At 35.0% G+C, this 16,082-nt stretch overlaps 1 protein-coding gene across 6 annotated transcripts; it reads left to right on the forward strand.

Moving 5' to 3' along the window:
- Window positions 1-6,516: 6,516 nt before the first annotated feature.
- LOC109817310 (interactor of constitutive active ROPs 2, chloroplastic) lies at window positions 6,517-11,850 on the forward strand. 6 transcript variants are annotated; one of them, XM_083059560.1, is made up of 6 exons: window positions 6,521-6,838; window positions 7,930-8,017; window positions 8,100-8,189; window positions 9,105-9,228; window positions 9,695-11,382; window positions 11,468-11,850. In XM_083059560.1, the coding sequence occupies exons 3-5, from the start codon at window positions 8,170-8,172 to the stop codon at window positions 11,351-11,353; spliced, it is 1,803 nt and encodes a 600-aa protein (XP_082915686.1). In that variant the 5' UTR covers window positions 6,521-6,838; window positions 7,930-8,017; window positions 8,100-8,169; the 3' UTR covers window positions 11,354-11,382; window positions 11,468-11,850. The 6 variants fall into 6 exon arrangements, with proteins under 6 accessions (XP_029131040.1, XP_082915686.1, XP_020238115.1 ...); XM_029275207.2 differs by lacking the exon at window positions 7,930-8,017 and having other exon boundaries at window positions 6,517-6,838; window positions 9,698-11,382; XM_020382526.3 differs by lacking the exon at window positions 7,930-8,017.
- The last annotated feature ends 4,232 nt before the right edge of the window (window positions 11,851-16,082 follow it).

Below are 16,082 nucleotides of genomic sequence, written 5' to 3' on the forward strand. Positions count from 1 at the left end.
ACACTATCATCATTCTCAACAGAGTCAACATACAACACATGGCAACACACAGTTCAATCACAGCTTCACAACGTAACAACATATATACAACTCATATCAACATCAATTCAACTCATCAACAACTTATGCGTCGTCACTTATTTACAACTTGGAGATCTTCTACAACATGGATGAGCAGTCTAAGTGGCTAGGTCCTACTGAGCCGACAACACATAACCTTTTGGGCTTGCTAGGTAAACAACAAATTTGGATATCAATCCACAACACGATAACGGTTTCTTAGACTTTACCACTTAAACAAGGAAGTATAGTACTCTATCAGGATAAGACAACTAGGTTTAGGCCTACCACGACATTAGCTAGCTTAACTAAGCCACCTATGGGATTAGCCTACTGACTATCCTCCAAATACTACAACCTTCCGATACTCAGTTAGGAACTAAGTTCTCAACTTTGTACTTTACTCAAATTGGCCGCTTGTAATCGGTATAGCTCGACCTGGCCCCTATACCGTGGTTGCTTCATACACGTTTGCCTTGACCTTGCCCACACACGGGATCAACTACGTCCTAAAGGAGAACAACACATCATCCACTCTAAGGGATAACTTCCCAAGGAGAGTTTTTCAACAAATTGGACTCTTAGAGCACCACAACTATCTCAATCCACACAATGGGATGAACAACTTTAAAACATCTCCTCTAGTCCTATTGATCAACAACTCATCATCACAACTCAATCAACTTACAACTCAACAACAGAGCTCAACTCAACAACTTAAATAACACACAACTTTTCAACTCATCATCTAAATCAACTTTCAACTTAAACAACGTAGTCAACTCACAACTTTTAACAGCACAACGACTCCTCAACAATGTTTAACGTGTTTTAGCAAAAAAGCAACTCATTCAAATCATACATACGACATTTTTACAAAAAAATACACAACTATGGTTCAACACATAACTATATCTTCTCATCATACCACAACATTCAACATTTCCATCAACTAAACTCGCGCCTGGCACAAATCGGCTCGCGCCCGGCATAGGCCCAACCCGAGAGCTCTAAGGCTCTCCCACGCCCGGCATAGAATCATCACGCTTGGCGTGTTTGTAGGCAGAGACTCCCAGGAGTCTCCAAGCCCGGCGCAACCACATTGTGCCCGGCTCTAAATCAGACAGAGACCCCCTATGGGTCTCCGCACCCTACGCTCTCACCATGTGCCCGACGCCACCCCAAGCAGAGACCCCCAAGGAGTCTCTACGCCCAGAGCCCTCAAATCGCGCCTGACGCCATATTAGTAATCAAAACACAAAGAAAACATCTGATATCGCGCCCAGTGTTGTTCTCTCACGCCTGGCGTGAATTCATCCAGGGACTCCCAATCTCAATCACGCCCGGTGCAACTACCCTCGTGTCTGACGTGAGTTGAAATTGAGTGCTTCTGATGAATACGTGCTCGGTGCCAAGAACATGTGCCCGACGCAACTTCAAACAGTCAACCCCAAAACTTCAGAATTTCTTCAAAAACCTGAAAATCAGAAGATTTCCACCACATGAAATCCAAGCAAAGCAACACATAAACTCCATACAACTCAAAAACAACCTCAAAATCAACATGCAACCACACCATGCATCAAAATCACCAATTTCCCAATTTTCCCGAAACCCCGAAAATGAGAAGTTCCTCAAATCAATCAATGATTCTCAGCATTCTTACTCCAAATGAGTTCCTAAACTCACATACAACCAATAAGTTATAATCTAGCTTCTCTCACTTGAAGATTGGCTTAAAATGGCCAAGAATAGGTAGAAGAAGAAGAAGATTTTCCCTCCGAGATCAACCCATAGACTTCAATCCTCCATAACCAACTTCTTCGCCTGAATTCAAGAAAAGAAAGAAGGAATTAGTGACCTAGGGGAGAGGAAGATTCAAATAGAGAAGTTTGGGAGAGAAAGGAACTCACGGACCAGAGTCATTCTCTCTAAAACCTCTCTCTAGGTTTCTTTCACAATGAGCTTATGAGGCTCTGTTCTCATAGAAAGCCTTAAATACTCTTCCCTTTAGCATTCACTAACCTTGAACCAACCTACTACGTCACACTATTACTGCATCTTTAAAGTCTTACTACTTCACTATTTTTTAAAATTGAGAATTTTTGATATATACTATTCAACCCCTCATTATAGTGTATATTTTTTTTCTCCAACAAAAAAAATAATAATAAATATATATATATATATATATATATATATATATTAACTAGTATACATTTAAAAAACATATTATAAATCAATGTATATACTAGCATAAATAAAAACTCACTAAAGTCTTTATAAAAAAGTCATCTTGACAATGAGATATAAGATAAATTAAATAAAATTTTATGTTGTAACTTTAATATTATTGGTATAAAGAAAGTTAATATAAAGACTATCGTAACATAACAAAAATATAATGAGCGAAAAATATAACTTAAATTTATCAACAAAAAAAAAAAAAAAATATATATATATATATATATATATATATATATATTTTGTTAAACATCTTTTTTGCCCCCTACTTATGTAAATATCCATTTTTTGTCTTTAAATTTTAAAACGTTTATTTTTTGTCTTTCATTTTTCAAAATATCCATTTATTTCCTCACACATGTCTGCATAGGATTCATGTATGTCTGAGTGGTTCAAGGCCCATACATGATATTTTAAATCTCAAAAGCATAACATTCTATTGTTTCCATGTTAGGTGATGGCACATCCATGGAGAAGTGAAATTGATTCCCCTCCTTTGATGCTCCAATGTTTCTTGCAACAACTTTGAGGCCTTTGATGATGAAGGGATAAAAGAAAAGTGATGGATAATGGAAGAAGATGAAGCTAAATTAGTGCACTCACTCACTTTAGACCAACAAAATCAAGAACACTCCTCACAATAAAGGTTTCCTTGGGAAAACTCTCAAGAAAGCTAGGTTCCAATGAGCTCTCAGTGACTTTAAAGGAAAGGGAATTCTCTAATCCAAAAGTACTCTCTCATATATCTGAATCAAAGTCATAAGAATACACAAGGGCTAGCCTTATATAGAGTAAGCAAATTGGGGCACCAAAAATTGAATTCAAATTTGAAATATGAATTGAAATCTAACCGAGCTAACTAATCTCATGTGCATTCAAGCTTATAGTGCAATTAAGTTTAATTTGGGTTGCATTTTAGAGTCATTTGATGTTATCCATGTGTGGCCACCATTGGCTAAGCACATCGCCTACAAATGCATCTAAAATGAAACCTAAATTAAACTTAATTAACTAACTACTCTAATTAGGCCTTGAACCTATGCCAATGGCCAAAATACAATGACCTAAAATTTCTATAAAATTTAATCTAAAAAGACAAACAAAATGAACCCAATATTGGCACCCTAAAAACTTAAGGCCCATTAAGCCCAAAACAACCCAACAAGACCTAAGGCCCAAAATCTTACTCTACAAAGCCCAAAACACAAGGGCAAGAAATTTGAACTAAAAGAGAAATCCTATCATCAAATAGAGAAATAAATGAACCTTGAGGAATGCCCCAAGTAAAGAGAAGCTTGGGCCCATTAAACTCAATGTTGGCCCAATCTTCATGATTCTTCGTGACTATGGCTCTAGTGGTTGGTGTCTTGGCCTAGACTTTTCCCTCATTAGGGTTTTTATTCCCAATTGCTTCTCTTCATCTAATAGTTCTTTGTCGGTTCAATTATTGTAGTACTAGTGTTCAACATTTCTTTGTTTGAAGCAATTAAGGAGAATGAGTTCATATATTAGTAGGATAATCATTAAATTGGACTCATGATATTAGTTAGGGGAGTAAATTTTGAAACATTTTAAAAAATGGAGGACCAAAAGTAAATGGTGTTAGTTAAAAGGGTAAAATTTTTAACATATTTTGAAAAATGAAGGACCAAAAATAGACATTTTAAAATGGAGGGACGAAAAACAAACATTTACATATTTAGGAGGACAGAAAAGATGTTTAATCCTATTTTTTCACTAAATTACTATTTTTTATACAAATATAATATAAGTTTTGAATAAATTAAAAAATAATATTAATAAAGTGTTTATATCACATAATAAAAACATCAATTTTGAGTACAAATAAAACTTGAAATTGTTAGTCTAATTTGGGCTTAGTTCACAAAAAGTTTATGTAAACTAGATTTTCATTATACTTGTTTTAGAAACTTAAATTGAATAATGACTTTTGAATTTTATTAAATACACTTCTGTTTATTAACAATATACATTTCTTTTATTATTAAAAAAAATAGTCCAAACATGTATGTTATGAAGCATATATTAAAAAAAAAAGGAACAATATATTTAATGTTTCGGAAAGTAAATTTTAAAAATACATTTTTTAAATGTTTCAAAAAAATTTATTTTAAAGTTTGTTTTATAACATATTTCTAAAAAAATACTTCTTAGGTGTATGTAAAAAAAAACCAATTTGACCTAATTAATCAAAAACTCAATTATGCATTACAAAATAAACTAGACATTGTAAAAAAAATCCACCAACTTTCTTATATTTTACATGTCCAATTACCTTTTACGTATAATTCATATTAAATAAATCACAAAAGTTATCGATGAAAAATGAAAAATGTAATTTAATACTTTAATCCTACATTGTATTCAATATCGGGAGGAATTAAGATAAAGTAAAAAATTAAAATTTAAAGAAAAAATTTGGAGTGCAAAAATAATATTCAGAAAGTATAAATATGGGTGTAACTATCTTGATTGTTAGTGACACAAACCCAAAAAGAAAAGTAAGAAAGAAAAATTAACAAAAAGTGATGGAGCAGAACAAGAAGAGAGATGGAGGAAGAACCAGGGAACAAAGAAGATAGTAATGATTATTTTTTTTGTTTTTAAAATTATTTTAGTAAAATTTACTCTTAAAAAATACTGTTATTTAAAATAATAATTTTTTGTTTTTAAAATAATTAAGGAGAAGAAGTAAAAAAAATTGTTTTTAAGTGACGAGTTTTCCATTCTGTTCCATGTAGATAAAATGAGGAGAAGAAAGTGAACATAAGTAAGAGAGAAATAAGAAAATTTGTTTAATAGATAAGAATCATCTTGAAAAGAAATAAAAAATTGTGGGTAAAGTTTTTTATATTAATTTGATTTCTTAAATTAACCTTCTTTGATATATCAGTTAACATCATTTGATAATCAATTAACTTTGTTGTCATCTATTTTAAATTGCTCACCCACTTGTGCCGATGTTTTCATGCTATGCCCACCACTCACTTTATCTTAAAACTTTCTTCTATTCACCCGCCACACATATAACTTACCTTAGCTCAACATTACAGTTATACTGCGTTTTATAACATATTTTCACGTCAATTCTGTCCGAAACAAGTTAAAACTATTTGTTTCTGATTTGACGTGAAAAATCACGTTATTGACACCGAATTAAACACTCTATTAAAGGAATCAATTATTTGAAAGGTAATAACAGCCAAACTATGTGTTCAACACAAATAATCCACTATAGATTTTATTAATTTATTAAAAGAAATTTTTTAAGATTTTTTTCTTTTGTATCAGTATCTCAATACTACATCTTAGAATAATTTGGTTTGGTTGAATAATAAATAAATTTTAGCAAAAGATTATTTTACCAAAAATTAAATCAAAACACCATTTAGACTATTTAATTTTAAATTCAACACATTAATTACTTGTAATTCTTTTTTTTTTTTTTTTTCTAATATTTTTTTGGTGAATTATTTTAATATAATAGATTAAATGGTAATACAATCAATTAAGACATTTGTGCACCAAACATTTAAGATGCATTAAACAATTCTTTGGTTTTTTCTAATATAATACAATCAAAGACATTTGTGTGCCAAATTTTTAAGATGCATTAAAGATGATTTAAGAAGGGATACATCATAAACTAATAATTTAAGTTTTATTATGCTATTTTGTTTCATTTTTTTTATTCAAATTAAAAAACTCTATCTAATATTTTTTTATTCTCATTTTTTAAGCCAAACACTTCAATTTTCACTTTAATTCATACTTATTTTATTCATCTATTTTTCTCACTATTTCTTACTATTATTTTTCTTCCTTGCAACCAAATACATGCTTAGGCTAGTTTCGATCAGATAACATGAGGATATTCATGCTGAGTGCCAACAAGAACAAGTTACTGCTAGAGAAACCGGCAAATAGTTGTTGCTTTTCTTGATCTGAATAAAAGAAATCCTAAACAAAAATTAATTTGAAATGGATAAAGTAACAGTATTTTAACTATTAATTTACTATTTATATAAACGTATGGAACCGAATATATATTATCCAGTTTTGGCGCTGAAGTGTCAGTCTCACCCTTTTACACCCCTGAGCTTGGTGTGAGTGGTGACAGAAGAAGAAAGAAGTGAAGGCAAGACAACTACGTTAGATTATTTAATATGTTATGGTGATGCGTAACATAACAAGACAATCATCGAGACCGAAACTTTGGAATTTCGTACATTGGACACTTGCCATGTTGCCACTCCCCATCGCAATGAACTTCGGGCCGATGTGGGACCCACGCGTGCAGGTTAAGGAGCGTACTAGTATTACATAACATCATTGGCGCCTCGGTTTCAAACCAAGTATTTTTCTCTATTCCTCTCTACTCCCTCCACCCACAGCACCAAAAAATTAAAAAAGGTGACAAACAAAGAAGAAGAAGAAGCAAAAGAGGAGAGAGAAACAAGGCTTACCCACCTGATACTACTCCTCACTTTCACTTCAACAGTTATACTACTAGGTAGCTGAAGTTTCATACCTCTTGTGTGTGTGCTTCAACCCTTCCCTCCCATTATAAATTTTGATTTTTTTTCTGTCTCTTTGTTTATGATAACAGTGTTCTGACTCAAGTTCCTGTGGGGGGTGTTAGTACATTTTGGCTTTCTGTTTGTTGGTTTATTGCGTTTTTGTTTTCTTTCTCCTCTCGTGATGTTTTTTTCCCATTTATTCTCATAAAGGACGACCCATCATTTTCTGCCTAGTGTTAGTTGTTTAGAAGAAAGAAAATGGGGACTCATGCACGTGATTCTTATGTAAAAGTAAAACCATGGTACTCTTCTCTGGTTTTTCGATATTTGTTGAAATCAAGAGTTTTGTTTTTTTTTGTTTTTGTTAATATTATCTTCCTGGTTGTTTTGTGTTCAACAACACTCGGTAAGTTGTTAACACTTTCTCTTTGCAATATCACAGTTTGATTTTGTAAAGGGTTTTTTTTTCTCTGTTTTCTTCTTTCGGGTCAGTGATTTGGTCTCATTCTGCATGTAGATCTGGGTTTTGTCTCTTGTTTGTGTAGGGGATGCATAAAGTTTGTATCTTTCCTCCATTTTTCATTCCGTGGTTGATCTTACCACACAGTTTGAAAATGGGGCTATAAAATCTGGTTCTATTTTCGTGGATTTCACCGGTGTTCAATTTTGAAAAGCTTGTCACACGGTTTCTGGGTTCATGTTACAAAAATGAAACATTTTTTTTTTTGTCTTGAAACATGAAAGAGCTGTGAAATTATAGCTGTCTGGATTGCACATTTGATCATTTATAATTATTATTTGTTTTGTTGACGACATGATGGATTTGGAAAAATTGCTTAAATTTTAGTTTTAGTGAGCGAATTTATAGGATGCTTAAAGGGGTTAGTATTATAGTTTGTTGCTGGTCAATGGAGGCTCAAGTGTAACGTTGCACTGTGGAGTAAAAGGGAGGAAAGGTCTAAAACAAATTTGGAAAAGTTGGAAGATGGTTTTCCGTTAATTATATTCTACTAATAATTATTTTGGGACAAGGGGTTCTATTTAATTCTATTTGTTAATTTATTTTTGGTTTTGAATTTGGTAGGTGGTAGTGGCGTTAGTTTACTTGGAGTTTCTTTGAAGGGATTATGTGCGGTTTGTTTGTTGGGTTTTTTGTTGAATGCTGATCCGAGGTGGTCATATATTGTAAAGTGCAAAGTGCCTCTTCCCACAGTTATAAATCAAATTCCCTTATTGTCTTTATTTCTTTCTCAGATTACTATTGCAGGAAGTGTGGGTCAGGGGCTTTGAAGTAGAGGTTCTTTATCACCCCAGATATTAAAGTATGCAGACGCCAAAAGCAAGGTAAGATTGTCCTATTTCACACTTTTGCAACATTCCATTTTTTGATCTGTGTAAAGATGAATTCTGGGGTCTTAATGAGGGATGGAGTGCTTTTATTTTATTCACTGGGGTTGGTTGTATGATTTAAGGCTTGTTCCTTTGCAGGGAAATCTGATGATTTAATTTGGGTCCATTTATTAAATTGGAGTTTATTATTGAACTCCTAACTAATCTTGTTACAGAAAGTGTATTCAAACAAATTAAATATAATTATTTCTGGGATCTAAATGAGGATGAATACTACCTGTTATCCATTAAATTTGAATGTACCCGTACTACCATTCAGAACTTGTTGCATTCCGAAGAAATGTTAAGAATTAAATAGGGGCATATCTGTATTTAATTGGAGTTGTTTGGTGAACTCCAAATGAATTGATATTGATATTGTGTAAAACTGAGTTTCTTGACTTAGTTGTTTTAAGGCCTGCTTTGGACATGAGATTTTACCTGGTGCTCCCAGGAACAAATCTCGATGTTAATATAGTATTTGAACAGCGGAAGCTATGTCCTGCAAGAGCAAATTATTCACTAGTTATTAATTTTAGGATACTGTGTGGATTATGTCCATGGTTTAAAAAAAATATTGGTATTGCATAAGTCTGTACTATCAAAACTAATTTTAAAAGTCATAACTGGTAGACAAATTTACATAATTTTCTGTGTCCTCTATGTAACAAACCTATTTTGGAAAAGATTGCACTGTTAAAACATAACTCTAATTTAGATTCCATTTTAATCCCGAAGATTTGAAAAGGGACTCTTTAAAATTAAATTCTCCTTACTTGATCACTGTTCTATGTCATGTCAAGATTGTTTTTCATCGGCATTCTACATTTACTCATGCATGCTTGTTGCCATATGATTGTCTGTGAGCAGAACTGGTGCTTCAGAAGTGCCCCAAAGGAAGTCTCCTGCATCTCCGAAGCAAGCAAGTAAGACACCAAAAGATAGAAGCCCAAAGGTCACAGAACGCAGGTCACCAAGAAGTCCAATAGCTGAGGTATTATAACCCGGGACCTATTTGGATAAACTTTTCTTGAAGTACTTCTAGGAACAAAAAATAGGAAGAAAAATAGAAATAAATTTTTCCATATACTGAAACTAATTTATGCATAAGTTAAAATTAAGATTTTGGAGAAACTAATAGGAGAAAGATTCTACAAATTAGCTTATACATGAACAAATTTTAGTTTATTGAAAAGTTTATTTCATATGTTCTTATTTTGCTCTCCTGTAAGTGTTTTTGGAAAAATTTACTCAAACATACCCTTAATGTATGACTAAAACTCTAGAAGCCTTAACTGAATAATCCCCTGCTCCTCCTATTGTTACCATTCCAAAAAGTTCTTCATTATTCTCTTATCCACATCTTTATAAAAATTAAATCCAAAAGATTGAGTTTCTTGGTAGAGTTTTAAATTTCATTATTTGCTCTATCTCCTTGCCTTTTTTTCATCTGGCTCTAGAAGAAGAAACCAAATAGGGTCCAGGAATTAGAGTCTCAACTCGCTCAACTTGAAGAAGATCTAAAGAGAACTAAGGACCAACTCAACTCATCTGAGTCATGGAAGAGGAAAGCTCAGCAGGAGGCTGAAGAAGCAAAGAAGCAGCTTTTAGCCATGTCAAAAGATCTAGAGGAATCCCAGCAACAGCTTATGGAACTATCTGCTTCTGAAGAGGAACGGCTCCAAGAACTCCGAAAAATTTCTCAGGACCGCGATCGAGCATGGCAATCCGAACTGGAGGCTGTCCAGAAGCAGCACTCAATGGATTCAGCTGCTCTTGTGTCTGCAATGAATGAAATCCAGAAACTGAAAATTCAACTTGAAAGAGTACGCGAATCTGAAGCTGTTCATATTAGCAATGCTGAGTCAGACAATGCTGAGATTGAGGACTTGAGAATGGAGCTTGATGAAGCACTCACTCTGGTGGAAAAGATGAAAAATGAGGTGAGGGATTGTAAAGAATCTGAATCTCGGGCTTTGGAAGTAGTTGGCAAAACTCAAATGCAATTGGAAGCAGCAAACAAGACTGTGGAAACACTCCAGTTAGAAGGAGTGAAAGCGTCAGAAGAGTTCAAATCCTTAGCTTTAGAGCTGGAGCAATCAAGAGCTCAAGTGAAATCATTGGAGGAACTTGCTAGCAAACTTCAGGCTGATTTGGTTGGTGGTGCTAACAAAAATGTGTTAGGTCCAGCCAATGAAGCAGAGAAAGATGTAGAAAATGAGGAGATAAACCAGCTTAAAGCTGAGCTTGTTTCTGCCAAATCTGAAGCAGCGCAATTAAAGTCTGCGCTGGATGTTTCTGAGGTTCGTTACCAAGAAGAGTATATTCAAAGCACATTGCAAATTAGAAGCGCTTTTGAGCAATTAGAGCATGCAAAATCAGAATCTTCTCAGAGGCAGGGTGAATTAAATGAGGAATTGAAGAGAGCTAAAGCGGATATTGAAGAGTTAAGGGTGAGGCTGATGGACAAGGAATCTCAGTTGCAGGGTTTGTCAGAGGAGAATGAGATGCTCATGTCAAGGATCAAGCAAAACCAACCTGGTGAGAGAGAATCTGAACCTGTGGTGGAGCTCAAAAAATTGGATGCTGATATGGCTGAGTTGAAGGAAAGATTATTGGACAAAGAGACAGAACTGCAAAATGTGACTGAGGAAAACAATGCACTCAAGATGGAAATAAAGAGGGTGGAGTTACAGAACAATAAAATCCCTCATGAGGCTGTTGCTTCTGCTGAAGCAGCAAGGGCTGCAGAGCGCGAAGCTTTGATGAAACTAGGCTACATGACAGAAGAAGCTGATAAAAGTAACAGAAGGGTTGCACAGGTAACCGAGCAGTTAGACTCCGCGCAGGCTGCGAATTCTGAGTTAGAGGCTGAGTTAAGGAGGTTGAAAGTGCAGTCAGATCAGTGGAGAAAAGCGGCCGAAGCAGCAGCTGCTATGATTTCTGCTGGAAACAATGGAAAGTTTGTGGAACGAACTGGTTCACTTGACAATAGCTACAATTCTATTACTGCCAAGATGAGTTCACCTTATTCAGAAGACACAGATGATGACTCGCCCAAGAAGAAAAATACTAACATGTTGAAGAAGATTGGAGTGTTGTGGAAGAAGAACCATTGATGTGTCACATGTGTGTATATGTTTTTCAGGTAGTTTGACATTGTATCTTACACTCATTTCATACTGGTTAGCTTGTTGAGTAAATTGGTTTAACTTGTGTTGTTTCATTGTCAGGTATCCTGTGGTGTGGTCACCATTCGAGCAAACCTTGGGGGACAATTTGCCTAAAGAAGATTGTGCAACAAATATTTTAAAGTTAAGAAGGTTGTGTAATATTTTCAAGTTGCTAAATGAGGTTTAGTGGTTCCACTTGCTGCTTGCTACGGTTTTGTAATTGTGCAGTGAGTGTTTATAGGCCAGGCCTTACATGTATTTGTTCTTTCTACCAAATTTCAATTTCATGTTACACATTACTAGACTCTATAGTAAGTAGTAAGAAACCCAACTCTAGGGGAAAGATTGTTTCAATCTTGTTATTTGAGACTAATGTCATGTCAATATTGTTGGTGGGCAACTTGCAACAAAGTATATATCCATCATGATTCATGTGTTAGAGATCTTATATGCCTTTTTTTTTTTTTTTTTCTCGTTCGAATGTTAAAATCACTATTATGAAGAGAACTGCATCGATCCACTATATTGGTAGGAATTCTGGTTTTATTATGCCTCTGAATATCCAATAACAGACAGTAAACCTTGTTCTTGAAATTGTAAGTAAAGTAGTGATAAAAGCTTTAGTTTTTGAATTCGCAAAATTGCTTGGTCCTTGATTTATAAAACGGGGTTTGATTTGGTTCTTTCATTACATTTTTTTTTTACTAATATCAAGAATGATTAAATATTTCATGTACGACCACTAATGATTTTATGCCGTTCATTAATTTTCATGAATAATGATTTTGTTGATTTTTTTATAATTATTTTAAGTCACTTTAAACATATTACGAGATTTGGTGTAAGAAAAAACATATTACGTATTTTAATTAATTTACTACTATGTAAAAAATATTATTGTTATATCGAAATTAAATTTTTCAATAATGATTTGTACAATCAAACACTAAAATGTGGGATTGTTCAAATTTGAGTTCCTGTTCAGATGTATAGTTGCATTAAATATTTAGAGGAAGAGTTTTATTGTTTATAATTATTTTATCTATATTTATATATATAAATGATTTTTATTTTTATGTATAATTTTTTTTTACTGTTTTACTCTTATAATCATTTCTAACCTTTTTCAATCACTTATTATATTTTTTTATAAGATATAAAGAGACACAAAATGTAACGACTCGCCTAGGGATGACAAAATTACTCGTACCCGTGGGTATCTATGGCTAAAACCCTACGGATAATAAATGGATAGAATAATTGGATACTCGCGCATAATGGGAACAGATAATTTTTTACCCGTTTATAAACAGGGCGGGGGCGGGTATGATGATATCCATACCCGTGGGTACCCATTTAATAATATTTCTTAAATATCCTAATTATCCTATAACCCTAAAACTACACTCTCTCATCTTATTTTCTTTCCATAGCCGCACATCCCACACATGAGTCATCACAATAAGATTTATGTATTTTAAGTTGTTTACTTTCGTTTAGAATTATGAGATTGAATTATTGTAGCTTTCTGATACGAGACTTTCACTTGTGAGATTGATGTATTTTAAGTTATTGATTATCTTTCATTTTTATTATTATTTCAACAAAATTAACATTAATTAAATACAAGTTAGAAATTAACATTAAATTTTTATTTTTAATATTTCAATGACATTAAATATAAACTTAAAATTATTTCTAATATAATTTTTTTAATTTCTTAAAAAATTTATAAATATCCATGAACATCTGTGGGTATTCAAGAAATTCATAGATACTCTTACGGATATGGGGTGGGTATGAGGCCAATTTTCATCTCGCGGGACGAATTTACTATTACCCGCCCCCATGGGGCCCCATTGCCATCCCTAGACCCGCCTAGCCGTCACAAAGCAAAACATCACCACACAGGAACAGAGTATGCCCATCAACAACAAGCTAGCTCCTGCTACCCCCTGTAGCCCTACTACTACACTCCAGCCTATCCTTGCTCTGCTCTCATACACAGTATGATCATTGCAGTTCAACCCACATGGAAACAGGCAAGGGTAAGCTAGTGAAAAGAATTAACATATAAATAAATTATAGACAGCTTTCAACAAATCTAACATACAACACATAACAACATACAGCTACATCACAGCTACACAACACACAACACACATACAACTCATATCAATCAGCAAATCAACACCACAACAGCTTATGCGTCGTCACACATTTCAACTCGAAGATCTCCTACAATATGGGTGAGTAGGGATGGCAACGGGGCGGGTCGGGTACGGGTTTCATGATACCCGTCCCCGTCCCCGTCCCCATACTCGTCGGGTATAAATTTTCATCCCCATCTTCGTCCCCGTCGAGTATCGGGTATACCCGTACCCGTACCCGTATCCGTCAATTTTTTTATTTTTTATTTTTTGTAAAAAAAAGAAGATATTTTTTAATTATTTTTTTTATTAATTATAATTATAATTAGATTATTTCTTTATCTCATATTATAATAAATAATCACACATAAAAAAAATATTAAATTTTTTTAATATAATTAAATTGAAAGTGAGTATTAAATTAAAAATGAGAACGGGGACGGGTACGGGGTGGGTAAGTACATACTCGTACCCGTACCCGTACCCGATTTAATATATCAGGTTTTACCCGTACTCGTACCCGTACCCGTACCCTGTCAAACCGGGTATTCCCCGTCAAAGTCGGGACGGGTTCGGGTATTACCCGCGGGTATGGGTATATTTGCCATCCTTATGAGTGAGCAGTTTAAGTGGCTAGGTCCTACCGAACCGATAACAAAGAACCTTTTTGGGTTTGCTAGGTAAACAAAAATTTGGATATCAATCCACAACTTCACGATTTCTCAAATTTTGCCACTTAAACAAGGAAGTATGGTACTATGTCAGGATAGAGCAGTTGGGTTTTAGCCCTACCACGACATTAGCTAGCTTAACTAAGCTACCTATGGAATTAGCCTACCAACTATCCTCCAAATACCACAACCTTTCGATACTCAGTTAGGAACTAAGTTCCCGACTTCGTACTTTAATCGATTGGCCGCTTACAATCGGTATAGCTCGACCTGGCCCCTATACCGTGGTCGCTTTGTACACGTGTGCCTTGACCTTTCTCACACACGGGACCAACTAAGTACTTAGAGGAGAACAACACAATGACCACTCCAAGGGACAGCTTCCCAAGGAGGGTTTTCAACAAATTGGGCTCTAAGAGCACCACAGCTTCCTCAATCCGCACAATGGGATGAATAACTTCGAAAAACAACTCCTCTAGTCTTAGTGATCAACAGCTCATCATTACAGCTTAAACAACTCATAAACCCTAAACCCTAAACCCTAAACCCTAAAGCAGCATATTCAACATTCAGCACAACTCAACATAACAACATTAACAACTTAAACAATATACAACACAACTCAGCTTAACGGCATTAACAGCTTAAACAGCTTAAACAACATACAACACAGCTCAGCTTAACGACATTAATAGCTTAAACAACATACAGCACAGCTCAGCTTAATGACATTAACAACATAAACAACATACAACACAACTCAACTTAACATCTTAAACAACATGATCAACAACTTCACAACATACAACATATTCAACACATAATACAACTAACCCATCATGTTTACAACTCATCTATCATGCCAACCTACACAACATATATAGCATGAATTAACCTACACACCCAAGACAGCCTTTGACTTATCCAAATCACTCCTTGTGAAATGACAACTTTTACATAAAACAACATATCGGGAGTTATACTACTCCTATCATGCTCATCCTTATCTCATATGAAAGATAAGAAGATTTCCTACAACTCTCATGAAGACACCAAGTCCTAATTCCTTCATCTACCTTGTTAAAAATTCTAAAAACCGCAGCAGCTATAACCAATGCTGGCAGCTTGACCCCTCTTCACTAAAACAACCATATCTGGAGTTCTAGACCTCCTTTTTGGGTGATTCCAGCACCATTGGAAAGCTAACATCCAAGGCTACAACTTTCATGAAGACTTAAAGACCAACATACTCACGCCCGGTGCATTAAAATCACGCCCGATGCGAACTCAACTAGAGACCTACAAAGGTCTCTGCGCCGACGCAATTATCCTGCGCCCGGCGCAACCCTAGATAGAGACTCACAATGGGTCTCCACGCCCGGCGTGCTCCGATCACACCCGGCGCAATATCAATAACAAAACACAAGACTCACGTCTGATAGTACGCCCGACGTGGTTCTTCCCACGCCCGATGTGATTCACCTAGGGATTCCCCATTTCAAATCAAGCCTGGCGCGACTAGCTTTGCGCCTGACATGAAAAGACAATGGTGGCCTCTGATGAACGCACGCTCGGCGCCAAGAACTGCGCCCGACGCGATTTCAAACTGTAACCCTCACCACTTCAAAAATTTCACCCAAAACATGCAAAATCAGCCAGCTCAGACACATGCAATCCATCAAATGAACTACATTTTCATCATACAACCCAAAAACGATCTCTTTTTCAACATGCAACCATCAAACACCTAAAATCCCCATTTTTCCCAATTTTCTCGAAACCCCGAAAATGCACAACACTTCAAATCCAACCATCATTCTCCAAAAATCAAGCAATATTTGAGTTTCTAAACTC

This window comes from Cajanus cajan, chromosome 7, assembly GCF_000230855.2.
Source record: "Cajanus cajan strain Asha chromosome 7, NIPB_CcT2T_4, whole genome shotgun sequence".
In the NCBI taxonomy this organism is placed as follows: Eukaryota; Viridiplantae; Streptophyta; class Magnoliopsida; order Fabales; family Fabaceae; genus Cajanus; species Cajanus cajan.